A 20,047-nucleotide genomic window follows, 5' to 3' on the forward strand; every position below is an offset into this window, starting at 1 on the left:
ACTCAGGAAGGGCTATTGATTGGATTTAGTAATAAGGAGATCTCAGGTGTTCTGACCTCAGGTGGGTTCAGAGGTGGAAGTGTTAAAGCCAGAACAGAGAGAAGAGAAATGCTAATAGCTATAGTAGCGTTTCATGCTTACCATGTGCTACTCTGAGCACTTTATAAATATTAATTCATTTAATATTCACAATAACTCTGTGAGATAGATATTATCATTCCCATTTCCCCATAGGAAAATTAGGCACAAAGAGATTAAATGACGTGCCCAAAGTCACAAAGGTAGTTCACGGTGGAGTCTGGCTCTGTATTGTTAACTGCCAAGCCTTATATGCAATTCTCGGCTTTGAGGAGGGGAGAGGGGCACTGGTGGCTAGCACTAGAAGAGAGGGAGCCAGGCAAGAGGAGAGGTAAGAGCTAGAGGATGATAAAAGAAGGGTGATGATTTACGGCTGGAGTGGTTCCCTCTCCTGGACCATAAGCCAAAGGGACCTGTCAGCATCTGGGAAGAGAGATAAACTGAGTCAGGAGGGGATGGTTGGGTGGGGTCTGGGGACCATCCCCTTCCTCTAGCAGAGGCTTCAGGTCCTGTACCTCTGTCTGTGGCTCTGTGGAAAATTCACAGCCCAGCAATCCAGAGTGTTGGTCAGAGGCAGAAGTGTGAGGACCACAGATGGGGATGGGGGCAGAGGACTGAAATGCAGGCAGCTGTGTTGCCATTAAGGAACCCAGTCAGAGAGAAGTCCCCAGGACCTCAGGGCCTGAGCTCTTCCAGTCCCAGAGCCCGGCTTCCCAGGTACAAGAAATTCTTTAAGTGATAAACAGCCCAGTATGCTCTAGGAGAGCCACAGATCAGAGCTTGGGAAAGCGCTGCACGGCCATGAGGGCTGAGGCCCCTGAGCTGGTATCTCACCCTCTCCAAGTCAGTTCCTGGTTTTCCAGACCTTTGGGATGGACACACACACACACACACACACCCTGTTCTCTCCTCATATTGACATCTCACCTGGGCTCTAGAAGGAAAACATAACTTGTTAGGCCATGAATAGGTTTCCAGACTGGCTCATCCAAGAAATCCTTTATGAAAAAGAGGGAGAGGGACCAGATGTCTTTCAGGCTAAAAGGGACAAAAAATATAAAAGAAAGGAAAAGCCTGCCCAGGTTCAATCCCTTCCCAGCTTTACCAAGATGAATCAGGGCCAATCCTACCATCAAGGGTCTCATGGGCTCAAGGGGAGATCTCCCTGTAAACAGATCAGAGACAAGGATAATTAATGGCTGCCAGAGAGGAAACCTAGGGGGCTTTAGGAGCGATCTGGGGGAAGATCATGGCAGGTTTCCCAGAGGATGCTCTAAGCTGGACCATGAGGGAGGAGTGAAAAGGACCTGGGCCAGAGGATGGGGGGTGGGGGGATAAAGAGGGGACATCTCAGAGGGCCTTGTGTACTCAGCTTAAAAGCCAGGCCAGCACTGTTTGGCTTGGGGACAGGCTGGCAAAGCCTCAGGAGAAAGTTCTCTGCCCTTTCATCTCTGAAGGATTACCCGGTTCTGGAATGCAACAGGGGACCAGTACACGGAAAGCAAAGGGAATCGATTTGGCTTTTCATGGTAATAGCAGCCAGCACTAAATGCCTACAGTGCTCCAGGCTCTGGGCTTTGTTCCTTTGAATACTCCCAATTGCCCTGCAAGGAAGGTGTTATTGATCCTGTTTTGCAGAGGAAGAAATAGATTCAGAGAGATTTGGTAACTCGTACAAGGTTTCATAGAGCTAGAATTCAAACCCAGGTTTGTCTGACTCCCGAGCTTGAGCTCCTAACCACCCCCCTCCATACTTCTTCTGTTTAGGAAACACCTCTGGGTGGGAACCAGCTCACAGTGTGGGGGAAAGACCTCCCCAAGACAGGTCAGAAGCAGGACCACCACTCCTGGGTTTTTGTAGATGACCTTGGCACTGGGTGGACAATTGAGTTGGTGCCTCAGGTATTATTTCCTCGGTTTGACAGATAAAGAAATTGAGGCACAGAAGTAGAAATGGCCACTCAAGATCTTTACCCCGAGGAGTCAGGATACTGGACAGAGCTGAGGGGGTCTGAATCTCTAGGCTTGAGTCTCAGATCTCTGTGGCCTCCTCAGCCCGGTGGAATGGGGATGGGGAAAGGCTGGGCCAGGCTCCCCAGAGCCTGGACTGGAAGTCTGGCAGTGTGGCTGCTGATAGGACTCTGGTCCCACAGTACGAGCCCTTGTTTAAGCCCAGATGGGCCAATTCCCGTCTAGAAGTCCATCAACTCCAGCTTTGAGTCCTGCCTCCAACACGTTCCAGCTGTATGCCCTTCATCTGTGAAATGGGGATGATTCTACCTCATGGGGTTGTGATGAGGGTCATATAGTAGTGCCTTTGGCACAATGCGTGTCACTTACTCAGTGCTCTGTGATCAGCAGCTGTTATGATTGTAACAATTTATCATGCATCTGTCTTCTCACCTGGAACATAGGACAGTAATCCCTGTCATCCCGACTTCAAGGACACAGTGTCATCTGTGGCACCTGTGGGGTCAGTGCAGATGGCAATTGTGCCATTCAGTGGCTAACCCAGTCCTGCAGGGGTAGGCAGACACATCCAGTTCCCACTACCAAGGGAAGCTGGGTGACAGCCTCAATCCATCAATGATAACCTCGGTCCAGCCAAACTTTACGGACCCAGGAGGTACTTAAATGTGTGGGATGTGAAGGTTAGCCCAGTTCTCCTTCCTCAACGCAGGCTGCTTCCTAGAGCAGGTAGGCAGTTGTAGAGTGGGGGTGAGAGTGCCCTGGGCCTTGGGAGACCAGCTATCAGTTTCAAGAGCGAGATCCCAAGGGATAGAGGTGGGTTTAGGCTAGAGTTGAATCTGTCCTCAGGGGTTCAGGATCTAGTTATTCCCAGCCTTGCGAGAAGCTAAGAGGAGCTGGGGGAAGCCTCATGCATGAGAGGGCCTAGATCTCAGCTCTGCCTTGCCCCACCCCATCCTAGCTTGACCCCTGCACCACTGAGTTCTGGAGAGAATGGGGGTGTTCTTTGTCTGCTCTGAAGCGTCCTCCCCTCTTGTCTACTGACACAGGGTGAAGGCTAGGGTGTATGTGACCAGAGTTGAAGGGAGAAACTTCCCCAGAGTTGCCTGGGAAACTGCTTGGTGATGAGAAGGCAAGCTAAGGAGAAGGCTTGCTGGGGGAGAGGGACAGCTCTGGGGGCAGTTCTTGTGATCTCCTACCCCAGGTCTTCAGCGCCATGACAGTTTCATACACCCTGAAAGTGGCAGAGGCCCGCTTTGGAGGCTTCTCTGGGCTGCTTCTCCGTCGGAGGGCAAGTATCTATAAGCTCCTCTACAAGGAGTTCCTGCTCTTCATCATCCTGTGTGCTCTGCTCAGCATTACCTACTGGTGTGAGGGTGAGGTCTCAAGGCTGGCCTGTGGGGGACTAGGCTGCCCACCCCCTGTAACCCAGGCCTATACCTGACCTCCCTCAGGCTGCTGCTGACCCAGGAGCAGAGGCATGAGTACACTCAGCTGGCCCGATATGCAACAGCTCTGCGGACCTTTGTCTTTTGTCCTGGGTAAGGCTCCCTCTAGATCTCCCTGGTATCGTCCTTCCCATCTTCCCAGAGCTTTAGGTGGGGTTGATAATTCTGTGGATCAGAATTGCCCCCAGTGGGACAGCCTGGAAGTCAACCAGAGCAGTCTCAGAAGGCATGGGAGCTGTGTGCCGGGTCCGGGATTGCCAGAGGGCGAGGCCCCACCATCACTTGCTGGACCTTTATTCCACTCAAGGCCCAAGATGCCTGCTGGCCTCACCACTTTCTGGATACTGGATGGGAGCTAGAGAGAGGAGACAAGCCATGCCCACCTTCATGGGAAGCATGGCTCTGAGTTAACCATTACCTGACCTTGAACCACTACTTCTTTGCCTTAGGAGGGTTGCACTCCTCCCTCCCAGCTTGGTCCAGTACATCAGGGTGGGACCAGAGGAAGAGGCTGTCCTCCTGACAGCGAGGCAGCGAGTTGGAATCAAATGTGTGCTTCCCTCTGCCTTGATTTAACCTGGTCTGGACCAGACACTCTGGCTGGGGGGCAGGGCACGCTGACCCCTAGGCCCTCCATCTTCCCTTCCCATCCCCCTTACCCATGGCAGCAACCAGGTTTCTACGTGACCTTGGTGGTGAACGGCTGGTGGGCCCAGTACACAAGCATCCTCTGCCAGACCAGCTGATGCGTGTCATCTCGGCCAGTATGCACAGCGTGGAACAGCACGGACACCTGTGCGTGGCACCCTCGTGCGCTGCGCCAACGTGGCGTCGGTGCCGGTGCTGCGCTCAGTCAGCGCACGCGTACTCAAGCGATTCCCCACCGTGGAGCACGTGGTGGATGCAGGTGCCTTACATGCCTCCTGGGATAGCAGGTCTCACCCCAGGGGAACTCCAGGGCCCTAGGGCCTGAGTCTTAGAAGCACAGGATGAGTCTGCGCCCCACCCACTTTATCCCCGCAGGTTTTATGTCCCAGGAAGAGAGGAAAAACTTTGAGAGCCTGAAATCCAACTTCAACAAGTACTGGGTCCCCTGCGTCTGGTTCACCAACCTGGCGGCCCAGGCCCGGAAGGATGGGCGAATCCGGGATGACATGGCTCTCTGTCTGCTCCTGAAAGTGAGTCAGGTTAGGATCAGGCCCATCTGCCCTCTTTCCCCTTGATTTGCAAACTGGAATAATACTTTTAGTATTTAATATTTATGTGGTGCCAACTATGTACCGCATATTGTTGGAAGCATTGAACTTACATTAACTCATTTAACCCTCACAACCCTTGAAATAGGTGCTATTAGTATCAACCCCTGCAACAGATGAGGAAACTGAGGCACAGAGTGGAAAAGAAATTTGCCCGATTCACACAGCTAGTTAGGGAAGCTGGGATTCATACTCAGACACTCCGCCTCCAGGGTGTGTGCTTACAGTTACTTTGCTAAATTGCTCCCCGGCACAGGCACCCCAGCCTGACAGCACCTCTGAGAGCGGACTTAGCCTCCGGCCAGGTCCAGGCCAAGTTTGTGCAGGGCTCCCCTGTTCTCGCCTCCTCCTTCCTCAGCTTCACTGACTTCTTCCTGCTCTTCCACCAGGAGCTGAACAAGTACTGGGCCAAGGGCAGCATGCTGTTCCTCTATGACTGGACCAGCATCCCTCTTGTCTATAACCGAGTAACTGCCTCTCAGCTCCCCAGTCTCAGGGCCTACTGTATGTCCTGTGTGTGACACACTGAGAAGAATTAGAGATAGTACCTGCCCTGGGGCAGTTCAGTCTAGTGAGACACTGAACAGCTAACGCTCAGCCTCAAAGCCTCCCTGGACCCCCACTAAGATAACTTCATCCCCTCTGGTGCTGCCACACCTTGCTATGTTTTCATGTTTCACTGCAACTTGCAGGTAAGCAGAGATCTGGAGCAGCTCTTTGGGCTTTTCTTCCCTGCCAGCTTTCAAGGCTCTCCTGTGCTCACGAAGCTGCTGAGCAGCTGGGTCTGCGTGGCCGGCAACAGCTGAGCGGACCCAGGGGGCCCCCACCTCCATCTGCAGGCTCTGCTCCGGGTCGTCCCCTCCACAAAGAGGGGGATCTTTGTGACCTGCTGCTACCCAGCCTAGGTATCCCTGCTATTGATGGATGACATGTACTAGAATCTGCTTCCTGCCGAGAGGACCCATACTGGGAGGAAAGCTCCGTATACAGCTGCCCTACACTGCAGCCACTGTGGCCCAGTCGCTGCGGCCTTCTTTCCTGGGCTCCACTTTCAAGCTGCGGGGAGTGGCCCGCGCTGGCAGAGGCAGGACTTGACCCAGCACGCGGTCCCCAGGTCCCCGCCCACCTTCTGAAGCACCAGTGACTCAGTCCCTCCCGCTCCCCTCTGGAGAGCCGGTCCACAGAGCAGAAGCCAGTTCATGCCGCCCTCCTGCTCGCAGCGTGAGCGACGACCCGGAGCAGAGCCTGCAGATGGAGGCGGGCCCCCCTGGGTCGGCTCAGCTGTTGCCCGCCGCGCAGACCCAGCTGCTCAGCAGCTTCGTGAGCGCAGGAGAGCCCTTCACTGCTGTCAGCCTCGAGAACTTAGGCGGCGCAGGAGGAGACCTCCGGAGCCCTCATCTGCTGCGCTTCCGAGTCGAGGAGGGTGGCGACCCGGAGGCCGGGGACTGCATCGAGGAAGAGACGAAGGGGTCAGGGGACCAGGGACAGGCGCCTGGAGCAGAGGCAGCGGGGCCGGGCCACCCTGCCTGCCTCCCCAGGTCCGACCCCACTCACTTCCCGCCCCTCACCGCCCACTTTCCGGATCGTTCCCTGTCCTGCCCTCGGCGATTAGAGAAGCATTTCCTGTGCGACCAAGGTGGGAGCATTTAGGGACGAACCTTGAAAGAAGATGGGGGGAATGTGTCCACTTTGGCGAGAGAAGGTAGAAGGGATTGCTTGGGAGAGGTGAGGCTGGTAAGATACATGGGGCGAGGCATTAACGACTAAAGCCCCGTGCACTGTTAATTTCCTTAGCAACGGGGGCTGGGCCACCTCTCAAATTTGAGGGAGCAGCAGCATTACTAAAGGGCTATTAAAAAGTTCTAGGTACCACTCCCCACGTTTCCTATTCATTAGATTTGGAATGGAGCTCAACAATTAGCATTTCTAATGTTTCAAGGTGATGGTCCTGGGATCACAATTTGAGCCATATGTAAAATAGGATATACTTTGCTCTGATAACCTCACTCTGAAGAGGGAAAGGGGTCTGTGTGTGCAGGGGGTGGGGGACTTTTGCTTTATCTGTAATGTTGAATTTTTTGTTTAAAACGAGATTATTACTTGTGCAATTCCAATTGTTCAAAATTGAACTAGCATGCTGTGCAGTGGGGTAAAGGGTTTCAGAATCGGCCCTGGAGACTGATTAAACTCAGATGTGAAAGCAGTCATACACCACCAAGCCTAGACTTTCAGCTTATAGTGCAAGCCTTTCTCGGCTACCACCAACTAAATAGCAGGGGGGGACAGGGCAGGGGAATGAATAATTTAAGGGGTGAAAGCTGCTGTCCATCTCGACGGTTGGGAGCAGTTAGTTGATGCTAAGGGCCTTAAGGAAAACAACCCCAGAGCAGTAGATTGGAGTCACTGCTTTTAAACTGAGCTCCTCTAAGCTTCCTGCCTCCTAAGCTTACTTAGCCCCGACTAAAGAAATTGGTCAGGGGTGGCTCGTTAGCTCACTTGGTTAGAGCACGGTGCTAACACCAAGGTTGCGGGCTCAATCCCCGCATGGGCCACTGTGAGCTGCACCCTCCTTAAAAAAAAGTTGGTCCATGTCAAGACTGAACTTTAAGGCCAAAGGATGACAAATGCCGTTAACTCTGAGGGGAGGCAGGAGTGTGTAGGTAGAGAGGTTTTCAGCATGTAGCCTCTGGCATTGTTGACTGCCGAGACTAAAATGCTGATTTTGCTACTCTCCTGCTGGATTATTGAACATTTCTAAGCCTCACAGTGGCCAAATATAATGTCGAGATAATAGCATCTGATAGCCATTCACTGAGAAGGTATTTGAGGTTTTCATTTTTTCACTGGGTAATATTGGGGTAGTATTTTTTTCCAGGGCCCATCAGCTCCAAATCACTGTCTGTCAATCTAGTTGTGGAGGGCGCAGCTCACTGGCCCATGTGGGAAGCCAATGAGACTGAGCCATCCAGCAGCCTCAAGGTATTTGAGGTTTTCTGCTGGGTTTACAGGGGTACATAGCCTCGTTGCAGGGCAAGAACGGTCATCTGTGAAAGCAGTGGAGATGGAAGTGGATGGATTTCACTCTTTAGAGAGCACCCACTGGCCCTGATGGGTTAGAAGTGAAGGAATAAAGATCAATGCCCTGTCGGGTTCTAGAAAGCAACTAGAAAGCAGACGCGAAATGCTGAGTGTTGCTACAACTGCCTACCTGGTGCAGAGCTCTCAGTAAACATGAACTACTAAGGTGGTGCATGAAGACACCACTGGGTGGGAAGGCAGGGACCAGGTCTCCCCAGAGCCAATGTTAAAGTTTTTGAGGGTAGTGTTTCTTTTTTTGTCCTTAAGTTTTTATACTCAAAATGGAGGGTTCATCTCCTATTTTACCTTTCCCAGTTGACTATTCAGAGGTCTGAAACTTAGCCAATTGGATTTTGCGCTTTGGCTCTTAAGATATGTACTTGCACTTTCAACTTTAAATTGGAGAAAAATCTTCGTTAATTCTTTATCATATTTGAGTGCCTGGCATGTTGCCATGCACTTTTCCAGATACTGGACACACAGCTGAAAACAAATTACCGTTTCCCTGGAGTTATATTCTTTTTTTTAAAGAGAAATTAATTTACTTAATTTTTTGAGGGCGCAGATCCCAGTAGCCCATGCAGAGATCGAACTGGCAACCTTGGTGTTATTAGCACCACACTTTAACTGAGCAAACCGGCCACCCCTGGAGTTACATTCTGAGAGAAGGCAAAAAAAGACAAGCAAAACGGGCAAAATTTACACCATGTTAAGGAATAAGAAAAATGGGCAAAGAACACAGGGAAGGCGACTGCAATTTAAAATTCTGTGATTGGGAAAGAACTTACTAGGGTGACAAAGACTTGGAGGGAGTAAGCCATATGGGTACTGGAAGTGTTCCCAACAAAAGGAATGTAGCAAATGAACATAAATTCAGTTAAGGCCAGGATGGTAGTCACTGAAGAAAAAAAGAGATCAGGTCACATTTAGTTCCATGGTATTTAGTAAGGATTTTGAGATGGGAAGCTGTGCCAAAGATCTTTTAAAATAATCACCAATTGCTGGGATTGCACTGGGGACAACAGAAGCAGCAATGAGACGAGTAGGATGCAAAAGGTACCAGAATAGTAGAGGGTGTCAACGGTTGAACAAGATGGTGACATTGGCCGTAGGAGTGTTGTCAGGATGACCCAAGATTTAGATTTAAGCAGTCGTATAAAAACAAGTATGTGCTGCAAATAGCTGAGAAACTACTTGAAAAGGGAGAGCTGGAGGAACGTGATCAGTTTGGAACACGCTCACATCCAAGTGTCAAGCAGGTCTGGACTAAAGTCAGAAAGTTGGAACCTACATTTAAATGCTAGAGATAGATGACGTAGTCAAACAGAAGACAAAAAGCTGACCCTTAGACAGCAATGCAGAAACCACTGGTAATCTAACATACTTTTGAGTAGTGAAGGGTGAAAGGAATTAGGGCTCCAGAAAAAAATTATAAAAGACATCCAAAATCTGATAGGATACACACATATAAGTACCATGTTTCCCCGAAAGGCCTAGCCTGACAATCAGCTAAGGTGTCTTTTGGAGCAAAAATTAATATAAGACCCGGTCTTCAACAATGCAGAAACCTGGAACACAATTTCAAGATTTCTAGATCACTTATGAAGTCAGGTTGTAAACTTTGAATTAAAACATTAAAACCAAGGTCCAAGGAGCATAGGATGTCTAAAAGAATCAACTTTACATAGGTAACATTGCTTCAGGTTCCAATCATGGGCCGGTCAACACCCCAATATTGTTGGCGGCCCCAGTGATGGGATACTTCCCTTATATGGTCTTTGCTTGACCTGAATTCCAAATCCTTGGCCCCACTGAAGAACAACCTTTAGGGTGAGAAATGTCCCCATTTGACAACGGCACAGCCTACATAATATGCTGGCCTTCAGGGAGAGGGAAGTGGGGGCACTCTACAGTTTGCCAATCGAGTATTCAATACAATTTGGACACAGAACACGAAAAACCTTTATTACACGGACTTAGCTGGGAGGGATGATTTATTTGCCTTTCCGGGCCTTGATTTTCCTCAGATAGAACTCCAGCTCCTTGCCCTCTAGAATATAGCCATCTGCTCGGCCACACTGGCCTGGTCTTGAAGCGATGCATGCTGCAAGAAAGTATGTGGTCCTTAGCAAAACAATACTGTGGCCCTCCCCAAACCTACATGCCTTTAAAAGTCAACATTGGTTTAGGTATTCCTGGGGGCAGGCATGAAACCCACTGTCTCCTCAGATATATTTTATCGTCACTTAAACTCAGTAGCAGAACTGGACAAAGTTTTCATCACCGAGACAGCCCCTTTAGCCTGGACACAGACTTCTCAAAATACTACTGAAACTCAGAGGCAAAGGCCAAGCTCAGGCCTGTGGACTCTTGCCCACTATTTCCCATTTTAGTTTCACACTAATGGGTTGATTAAACTGTCCTAGCAACCCCACTATACCATATGGCAGACAGTCAAAAGAACTGAGGCAAAGGTAAAATGCAGAGGGCACACCGTATCTTGTGACCTCCACCCCCAATGCAACAGACATCTCACCAAGAAGCTTGCCCTGCTGGAACTGCTCCTCTAGAAGACTGCTGATTTTGGCATTCTTTTTCCTTTCATCATATTTCTTCTGAATTTTCTTTGATCGTTTTTTGTTTAAAATCTCTTCCTCCTCGGGAGTCTGCATAAAAGAGATACAGATGGGTGAGGTGGGAGCCCCCCAAACCCTAGCTCAGGGAAGAAATGTCATCATAGCTTTAACTCTACACATCCCAACTCCTACTGCCTTCCTCAGCACTAAGGCTTTCATCTCTCTCCCTTCAGTAGCAGAACTGGACAGAATTTTCATCACAAGAAGGCTGGAATCAGGTTGGCCTCCTCCCTCCCCTATAGGGAAGTTGGCACCCCAAACACGCACCAGCTTGGCCCCCTTCTTGCGGCCCAGGGGCAGTGCGTAGTGGGACTCGTACCACTGTCGGTACGGCGTGCTGTCAACGAGCACAATGCAGTTCTTCACTAGGGTCTTGGTGCGGACCAGTTCGTTGTTGGAGGCATTGTAGACCACATCAATAATCCTCGTTTTGCGCGTACAACCTGTTCACAGGAGAAATTCAGAATCAAGTCATATAAACCAGAGGCCAACTGGCCTTACCCTCCCATCCCCGCCTAATAGGGCCTAAGGAGAAGCAAGGGAACTCTAAGTCTTTACCCAACCATGATGGGGTATCACGTACAGTCTCTAGATTCAGACCCACTGAGTTAAGAGATAGGACAGGCTGGTGAGAACCCTCTGGTTACCACAACCTGAGAATCTTTCAAGGAGAAACTTCGGTATCTGGGTGGAGACCATGGATTTCCTGCTAAGCACCCTTAATGAAGCTTAGAAAGGATTAGGTGTCGCGTTCCCACCCACCCCTGGAGGGCCTCACTCACACTCTGAGCCCCAGGAGAAGTTCCCCACATCCAGCCTCAATGCCCGGTACTTCTTGTTGCCTCCACGCACACGGACTGTGTGTATGCGGCGGGGACCAATCTAGAAAACACAAGGTAACAGGACCGTCATCAAGGAAAGCAAGACAAGAGAGGAAAAAGGAACCTGGGCTGGATGGAGGTAACAGTCAGTGTAACTATGACAAGTCCTAGCATTGGCAAGTGGCACACAGGTGACCAACACGGCCACACCACGCCTAAGGTTATTTTTTCATCACTCTGGTTACCTCCAAGAAAAACATGATTCCAAACGCTGAAAATCAAGTGTCCATGCAACAAAAATAGCAGATTTCTGACCATCCTGCGAGCCCACTCCCCCCAGGCGTCCTTTACTCCTAACACACAGCAGGTTTCCATGCAATTTCGTCCAGGTGAAGGTGAGGAGGCCGCGCGGTCCCTGACACACGTTCCGGAGCCCTACCATGATTCCACAGCCACAGGCAGAGGCCAGACCACGGAGAACGGGAGGGGCGGGGGGCTACCTCCCGGGGGGTGAGGACCCCACACGCACCTTCGTGTTGGCGGCAGGGCGTCCCAGCTCATATTTTCGCTTCTTGTGGTAGGGCTTCCTCTTGCCCCCGGTCTTGCGGCGCTTGTGCCAGTTGTCCCGAGAGATGCCTGTAGACGGGAGCAGGGAACGGAGGCTTGAGCCGCTGGACCGCGGGGCCGGCCCCCGCCAGCTCCTGACCCCCGCACCGGGCGGGCCGCACGCTCAGCTCTCCAAGGTTGGCCTCCCCACTGAGCATTCGGGGGTTTACAGCAGTACTAAGGTGTCATCATACTCGTGCGGCCCAGCCCGCACCCTTTCCCGCGGCAGCCATGTTGGTGCCACTTGCAGCCCTAGCACCGGCCCCGGCGACGGCCTCGGTGGCTCAAACCCGAGCACCACCCTCCTCATGGCTGCTTATTGCCCGGGGCCGGGGTGCCCATTCTCCAAACTTGGCTGCGAGGCAGGATGGTGCCGGATTGAGACCGCTCCTCTCCCCGGCCCCAGCAGAGCGACACTCACCCATGGCTCAGCGCCGACTGGAAAGAGAAACGCAAAGAGTGACGGTCCGGTTTGTAAAACGCAGTCCCGCCCAGCACTTACGGCGTTGTTTTGCGACTGTGCCGTAGAAAGAGCCTGTAGTTAACCACGTTTCTGCGACCGCGCGGAGCGCCTCTGGGTCTGAGCAGGGTTTTCTGAGCTCTCAGACGGTGGGGGAGGCTGGGAGCAGCGTCTTGGGGCGTCGACAGCTGTGCCAGCTTTGATGGAGGTTGAGGGCTCTGGGGCACAACCGAAGGGGAGTAGCCAGGCTTTGTTTACCTTTTTAAAAAAGACTCCTTTGAAGGAACTTTTGCGGTGGTCCAGGATGAAAGCTGTGGATGCGGGTGCGTTGGAGAAGGGTGGAAGGCAGTAGAAATGGAAGGGAGTGGTGGATTTGGGTTTCGTTTTGAGGGGTTCAGTGATAGATTGGACGTGGGGGTTTAGAGGGAGGGAGGTGTGTCAAGGACTCCCAATAACTCATTTGATCAATTGGATGAATGTTGGTGTCATTTACTGGGGTGGGGTAGGAGCTGTTCTGGACATGTTCGTTTTGAGATCTTGGTGACTCGGAAGTGGGAATGACAGTGTGCCCGCCCAAGACAGGCCGCCCCCAAATACCCCACAATGGCGTGTTGATTACTTTGAATTAGTTGCTTGACAAACAGCTGGTGCCAGAAGGGCAATTTGACTCGTCCTTGTCTCCTTGAAGAAAATAAATCTCCCATATGCACGGTGTCCTCCCGGCACCTGGAAGACACCCCTCTTGCTAGAGTTCAGAGCCGAACAGTCTGTATAAACAAACCTTGGCCCAAGCCCAGACCTTGCTTAGATACCTGTCTAATGAGCACTAAGGTGTTTTTTTTAACTTTAATTTATTTTAAGTGTGTTTTTCCAGGACCCATCAGCTCCATGTCAAGTAGTTTCAATCTAGTTGTGGAGGCAGCGGCTCACACTGGCCCTTTGCTGGTGTTAGGAGCATCAAAGCGCTCAAACCAACCAGATTAACCGCCCCCCACACACAGCACTAACTTTCTTTGTCCTGTCAGTTTCTCACAAGTTTATTGTTTCTTTGTCTAAAACATTTAAAAAGGTACCTGGTTTGATCATTTCTTGGAGCCTCGTTTTATTATCTGAACATCATATTGTGATTCTCCCATGTGCACGTGGTAAATCGCTTTTTCTTCTGTTAATCTAGTCTTCTGTCAATTCTCTGTGATTACTAGTACAGCTCTAAGAACTAAAAGGCAATGGGGACTTTCCCTCTCGCTGACAATGGGCAGCTGAATGGTCATGCCAGGTCATCTTCATAAAAGAGATCTAGACAGAAGGCGTTATTTTAGGCACCTTTGGTATATAAATGGTAATTAAAGCCACCAGAACGAAGGGAACCTAGGGAGACAGCATAAAGCAAACTTTTTTTTTTTAATTAAAGTTTATTGGGTGACAATTGTTAGTAAAGTTACATAGGTTTCAGGTGTACGATTCTGTAACACATCATCTATATATCACATTGTGTGTTCACCACCCCGTCAGTTCTCCTTTCATCACCATATATTTGGCAAACTTTTTTTTTTTAAGCAGGAAAAAAATGAATTATTATACCTGGGAGAGACCCAGGAAAACTGAGTAACTCTAGGCAAACTTGTAAAGGGTAAATAAATATTTCAGGCTTTCTGGGCTATCGGGTCTGTGTCACAACTACTCAGCTTTGCTGTTGTAGTGTGAAAGCCTCCATAGACAATAATAAACAAATGGATGTGGCTGTGTTCCAATATAACTTTATGGATACTGGGATTCATTTGTCATGAAATATGCTTTTGCATTTTTTTTTCAAACAGTTAACAACCATAAAAACCATTCTTAGCTCATGGGCCCTGTCAGTGCACAGTAGTGTGCCAACCCCTGGCATAAAGAAATACAAGAGGATCTAGGTCCAAGGCTTGCAGAATGGCAACACTTAAGGTCAGGTAGAGAAAAGAAGCTGGTAAAGGAGCCAGAAGGAGCAATGACAGGAGGAGAGTGACAGGAGGAAAGCCAGCACAGGATGAGGGTGATGTCATGGTCTCATACTATTGTGATGTCTTGTAAATAGAACTAAAAAGTGATTATTGGGTTATTGAGTGGCATTGGCAGAAGCAGTTTTTGTGCAATGGAGTGGACAAAAACTTGATTAGTTTTCTCAAAAACTTGAAACAGAAGAGGAAGTTATAAAAAGATACAGTATATGTAGGTAATTCTTTTGAGAAGTATGATTTTAAAGAGAATGAGAGAATTGTCTGGGCCTGGGAAGGAACACAGAGCAGAGGGCCGTTATTTAAAGGAATAAATGTCTAATGGTGGATACGCCCTTTTACACTTGGCTCCAGATCCTATCCCTTCCTTTGGACTGGATTCTCTCGACATCTCATCTTTCTTCTGTATCTTCAACCTTCCACTGGCTTCCCAGCACATTCATAATAAAATCTAAATTTCTTACCATGGCCTGGAGTCCCAGAAATATTGGACCTCTGCATATCTTTGACTTATCAGTTTGACTGCTTATTCCTATCTGTCCCCCTCACTCAACTGCAGGCACTCTGACCTTGCTGTTTCTGCCTCAGGCCTTCATGCTCTGAAAGAAGATGCTCTTCTCCTAGGTCTTAACACGGCTTCCTCCCTCACTTCAGGTCTGCTCAAAATCTTACACACTCCACCCCCACCCCAATACACATACACACACTGGGAGGCCTTTTCTGAGCTTGCTTTCTAAAGTAGCAACACTCATCTCTATTCACTCTATACTAACATTGCTCTTACATGTGCATTCTCTGTCTCCCCCATTAAAATGTAATAAGCATGAGAGTAGAAACTGTGTTATTCACTATTATTTTCCAACACCTGGAATAATGCCTGGCATTTAGTACATACTCAACAAATATTCGATCGGCCTGCTCAAATATTCGAGCAAACGATTGTTCAATTTGAGCAAATTATTGTATTCAATGGGTGTCATGTAGGAGACCCTGCTCTCTGCGCCATTTGTCATGCAGGGCGGCATGCGGAGTCTCTGGTCCCGCTCCCTACATAGGAACGCAGGACATGGTGAGGCCAAAAAAGAACACCCACGGAGCCATAGATAGGGGAGTCATACTACTGTATTCTCGCTGGCGGCACTATAGTCTCACTGGAGGCTGGATTCACACTGTCTACAACCAGCCATCCTAACTGCAATCCGCGCTTGCCAGCTCAGCCACCATCTTGCTAGCCCTCATTTGCTGCTAGTGTAGCCACAGCAGTTATATTAGTGGCCAATGGCTCACTGGTTACAACTGACAGCCAACTAGCCACAGCTGATAGCCATCCAATCACAGTTGGTGGCCATTTACTACCTGAGCCAGCACCTTTCCACGTGAGGCCGAGAGCCTGGAAACTGCACTCCTGGCTCTGTCCCCACATTGGGTTTTCCCAGAAGACTGAGAGATCTTAGAGTACATTGCAGGCATTTCATTCATCTCTCCATCCCCAGCCCCTTGGCACAAGAAAGGGAAGAGGCAATCCCTTTGGGCACAAAAAGGAAAAGGTGGAGTGTGGGGACAAAGCCCCAAAAAGCAGTTTCCAGGCTCTCGGCCGCACGTGGAAAGGTGCTCATTAGGGTAGTAAATGGCCATCAACTGTGATTGGATGGCCATCAGCTGTGGCTAGTTGGCCGTCAGCTGTAACCAGTGAGCCATTGGCCACTAGTATAACTGCCGTGGCTACGCTAGCAGAGAAGGAATGGGGGCTAGCAAGAAGATGGTGGCTAGCAAGAGTGGATTGCAGAGAGGTGGATGCCGCCAGTGAGAATATAGTGGTGTGATTCCCCTACGTATGGCTCCGTGAGTGTTCCTTTTTGGCCTCACCATGTCCTGCGTTCTTATGTGTGGAGTGGGAGCAGAGACCCCGCCAGACGCCCCGCATGACAAATGGCGCAGCGAGCTGGGTCCCCTGCGTGACACATGGCATAGTCGTCAGGATACGGTACCGGCCAAAGCTTTCCGAAGGGCAGTGGAGCAGTTTTTGCGTATGAACACTCAGTCACAGGAAGACCAGGAGGAGCAGCTGCTGCAGAGCTGGACCCCCGTGGAGGGGTGGGAAAATGTGGATGGTTCCCCAACCAGCAGAGGCCCGAGAAAGCGAAGGTTGTTGGGGCCCTGTGGGCTGGAAAGTGCTTGCTGATGCAGCCCGGATGCAGGACTTGTAGTCCCAGGAGGAAACGCTTGCTGACTCCTCCATGGGAGATGAGGGTGAGGTCAAGGTCGTCCCTCACTCCCAGGACAGCCCTGGCGAATGACTATGGACTATGGGGAATTGCCTTCCATCCCTAATTTAATGGACTACTTGACTGTTTGGGAATATACCACCATGTAGTGGAACTGGCGGATGTTTGCTTTTGTGTCTTGACTGGCCGCCATCGAGAATATGTAAGCACCTTGACTGTGAGCCGTTGTTGTTCCAGCATGGTACCCTGAGAGGCCCAGAGAGTGGCAGTGCCCTGAGAGCCCTGGCTGAGCCCAGGAAGTCTGGCTGAGCCCAGAGAGAGTGGCAGTGCCCCGAGAGCCCTGGCTGAGTCCAGGAAGTCTGGCTGAGCCCAGAGAGAGTGGCAGTGCCCCGAGAGCCCTGGCTGAGCCCAGGAAGTCTGGCTGAGCCCAGAGAGAGTGGCAGTGCCCCGTGAGCCCTGGCTGAGCCCAGGAAGTCTGGCTGAGCCCAGAGAGAGTGGCAGTGCCCCGTGAGCCCTGGCTGAGCCCAGGAAGTCTGGCTGAGCCCAGAGAGAGTGGCAGTGCCCCGAGAGCCCTGGCTGAGCCCAGGAAGTCTGGCTGAGCCCAGAGAGAGTGGCAGTGCCCCGTGAGCCCTGGCTGAGCCCAGGAAGTCTGGCTGAGCCCAGAGAGAGTGGCAGTGCCCCGAGAGCCCTGGCTGAGCCCAGGAAGTCTGGCTGAGCCCAGAGAGAGTGGCAGTGCCCCGAGAGCCCTGGCTGAGTCCAGGAAGTCTGGCTGTGCCCAGAAGTACTGGTGGTGCCCTGAGAAACCTTGGCTGTGCCCAGAGAGCCTGGCTATATCTATGATATTGCATTCACCTCAAAGATCCTCGCACAGGGCCCCTCGCGGAAGACGCTTGTCGCGTAGATTGTGAAGTGAGACCCTGTAGGAGTGGAGTGTGGGGACAAAGCCCCAAAAAGCAGTTTCCAGGCTCTCGGTCTCACATAGAAAGGTGCTGGCTCGGGTAGTAAATGGCCATCAACTGTGATTGGATGGTCATCAGCTGTGGCCAGTTGGCCGTCAGCTGTAACCAGTGAGCCATTGGCCACTAATATAACTGCCATGGCTATGCTAGCAGAAGAAATGGGGGCTAGCAAGATGGTGGCTAGCAAGAGAGGATTGCAGAGAGGTGGATGCCGCCAGTGAGAATATAGTGGTGTGACTCCCCTACGTATGGCTCCGTGAGTGTTCCTTTTTGGCCTCACCATGTCCTGCGTTCTTATGTGGGGAGTGGGAGCAGAGACCCCGCCGGACGCCCCGCGTGACAAATGGCGTAGCGAGCAGGGTCCCCTGCGTGACATGGACTCAAGGGGCACTTGGTAGGTGATGGAATTTTGTGATAGACTGGATTATGAGGATGAGAGAAGAGTAACTGATACAGAGGTTTCTTCCCTGGGAAACCACTTGAATGGTGGGGTGATACCAATTACTAAATAACAAAAGAGAGGCAGTATTCTAGAAAGTTAAATTTAGGATGAGTTTGAATTGCTTGTACTAGGACATATATTCTTTGTCTTACAAGTAGTTGGAAAGATGAGTCTGAAGCTTGGAAGAGAATGAGACTGGTATTTCCCACCTCAGCCCTCCATGGTGTCATTCCACTACCCACCTAATCCAGAGGTTCACCCCATCAGCCAGTCTGCATCACGTGAGCAGTGTGTGTGTGTGTGTGTGTGTGTGTGTGTGTGTGTACTTGAGTAGTAGACTAATTATAACTACATCAGAATCTCCATTGGGTAATATTCAAGAGAGATCCCTGGAGCTCTCGAAATCAGAGTAAGACAGTTCTTCGTGTCCCACAGCATGCCCTCCAAGTCTCTACTCCTGCTTTCGCAGAAGTCATAAGGGCCTTGTGATTCCTTTGGAGAGATCCTCTCTCCTGTTCCCCTCCAATACCCCAGCCTGGCCACCATTTCATTTGCTTTGAGACCACTAACATTAATCATATTATGCCCTCGTCCCTATTTTCATTAGTCGGCTTAAAAAAATCATCTCCTAAATTGTATCTATCACCTACATTCTAATCCTGACACAGGTTATTCTTTCTCTAAAACCAATTTCCCACCATCCATTTCCTAAAACCTTCTACGTCCCGTGTCATTCATCAGAAAAATCCTCTATATCGTCAGCCACTCTCTGAATGTTTCCTTCTCTGAATGTTTCCTTTTCTTTTGCCTTCTCACAGAAACCTGGTTCTCTCAGAGGACTTTTCCTTGTCAACCTTCTTAGTGGAGGAGGACTATACTCTTGTTCTCTAGAAGGGAGACAAGTGTGCTCCATGGTCTTCATTGCCAATTCCAGGCCATTCTCACTCCATCCTCCCTAAAAACCACAAACTTTAAATCTTATGCATTAAGACCATAACACTCACTACTTCTCTTTACTGCAGTTATCTATCAATTCTGGTTCTCTCCAACTTGTGCCTAGATTTTAAATCCTGACTCACTATCACTCTCTAATACTATTCCCATCATATTTTGGGTGCCTACGTGATCATCTTTACCTCCCTCAACCTTAGCTTTTCTCCAGTTCCTCACTCTGTAAGTCTTTAAACCTGGGATCAATCCAACCTCTTGTTCCTGACACCTAGGTTACAGAATGCTGCTGGATAAGGTCACGTAGTTGTGTAGACTAGTGCCACTAGAAATTAAGAACAATAATTGGTATTAGGCCCTGGGGAATCTTTATAAAGATTTACTTGAAGTATAAACTCTACGGGACAAGAAAAAGATGATTAGATTGTAATCGATGCTGTGAAGGAAGTAATGTGCTATCATGGGGCGGGGTGTGAACTTGAGATAGGATACTCTGAAATGGCTTCTCGGGTGACAGAGACCTGGGGTAAACTGAGACCTGAAAGGAAAAAAGAGGCTTCTGAAGAGCAAATGGTTCCAGGCAGAAGAAACATCAAATGTAAAAGCCCTGAGAAGGGTAAGCACTTCTGGAATGGTGGAGTAAGGACATTCAAAACAACCGCTCCTCCATAAAAGTAAAGAGAACAGTGGCCAAAATTGTCAAAATCAACTTTTCCAGAACTCTGAAATTAACCAAAAGCTTTCAACAATCCAAGGAACATTTATTCAAGAAAAACAGCTGAATCTGGGAGCAGTGATCTTTGTTGCTTTTAAATTTTCCCTAATGCCACCCCCTTTTCCCAGCTCCACAGTGACTTTGAAAACAGCAATTGGAGGGGCAGAATGGGCCTGGAATTCCCCCAAAAGCCCCATCCCCAAAGAATTGCCACCATTTGAGCTGTCTGGCTGAAAAGCTCCATTCTGAGAGCTTGTCTTTATTTGACTTCACTCAGAGCTCACTCTGTGACCAGCCCTATCCCTACGGTGTTTAAAAAAAGAAAGTCAGGGGCCGGCCGGGTGGCGCAGGCGGTTGGAGCTCCATGCTCTTAACTCCGAAGGCTGCCGGTTCGATTCCCACATGGGCCAGGGGGC

At 50.0% G+C, this 20,047-nt stretch overlaps 2 protein-coding genes across 2 annotated transcripts; one reads left to right on the forward strand and one right to left on the reverse strand.

The window, feature by feature from the left end:
- Positions 1 to 3,086: 3,086 nt before the first annotated feature.
- On the forward strand, positions 3,087 to 6,400 carry BEST4 (bestrophin 4; the record flags this gene model as incomplete). Its single annotated transcript, XM_081058045.1, is given in 13 exon segments — positions 3,087 to 3,414; positions 3,501 to 3,547; positions 3,550 to 3,587; positions 4,163 to 4,217; positions 4,220 to 4,288; positions 4,291 to 4,401; positions 4,518 to 4,672; positions 5,140 to 5,217; positions 5,656 to 5,685; positions 5,689 to 5,704; positions 5,707 to 5,735; positions 5,738 to 5,815; positions 5,975 to 6,400. Coding segments are annotated over 13 exon segments (1,284 nt in total). The 5' UTR covers positions 3,087 to 3,262.
- A 3,372-nt stretch (positions 6,401 to 9,772) lies between these two features.
- On the reverse strand, positions 9,773 to 12,383 carry RPS8 (ribosomal protein S8). The gene is made up of 6 exons (XM_081055795.1): positions 12,313 to 12,383; positions 11,815 to 11,921; positions 11,247 to 11,346; positions 10,732 to 10,907; positions 10,365 to 10,494; positions 9,773 to 9,932 (listed from the first exon to the last, which is right to left on the reverse strand). The coding sequence occupies exons 1-6, from the start codon at positions 12,314 to 12,316 to the stop codon at positions 9,823 to 9,825; spliced, it is 627 nt and encodes a 208-aa protein (XP_080911921.1). The 5' UTR covers positions 12,317 to 12,383; the 3' UTR covers positions 9,773 to 9,822.
- Between the last annotated feature and the right edge of the window lie 7,664 nt (positions 12,384 to 20,047).

Source organism: Rhinolophus hipposideros, assembly GCF_964194185.1.
Source record: "Rhinolophus hipposideros genome assembly, chromosome: 8".
Classification (NCBI taxonomy): Eukaryota; Metazoa; Chordata; class Mammalia; order Chiroptera; family Rhinolophidae; genus Rhinolophus; species Rhinolophus hipposideros.

Excerpts from the sequence above, each read along its gene's own strand:
- RPS8 (XM_081055795.1), bottom strand. Across the intron at positions 10,908-11,246 it reads CTTCTCCTGGGGCTCAGAGT|GTTGTACGCGCAAAACGAGG; the intron begins GTGAGTGAGGCC and ends TCCTGTGAACAG. Across the intron at positions 9,933-10,364 it reads CCAGCAGGGCAAGCTTCTTG|CATGCATCGCTTCAAGACCA; the intron begins GTGAGATGTCTG and ends ACTTTCTTGCAG.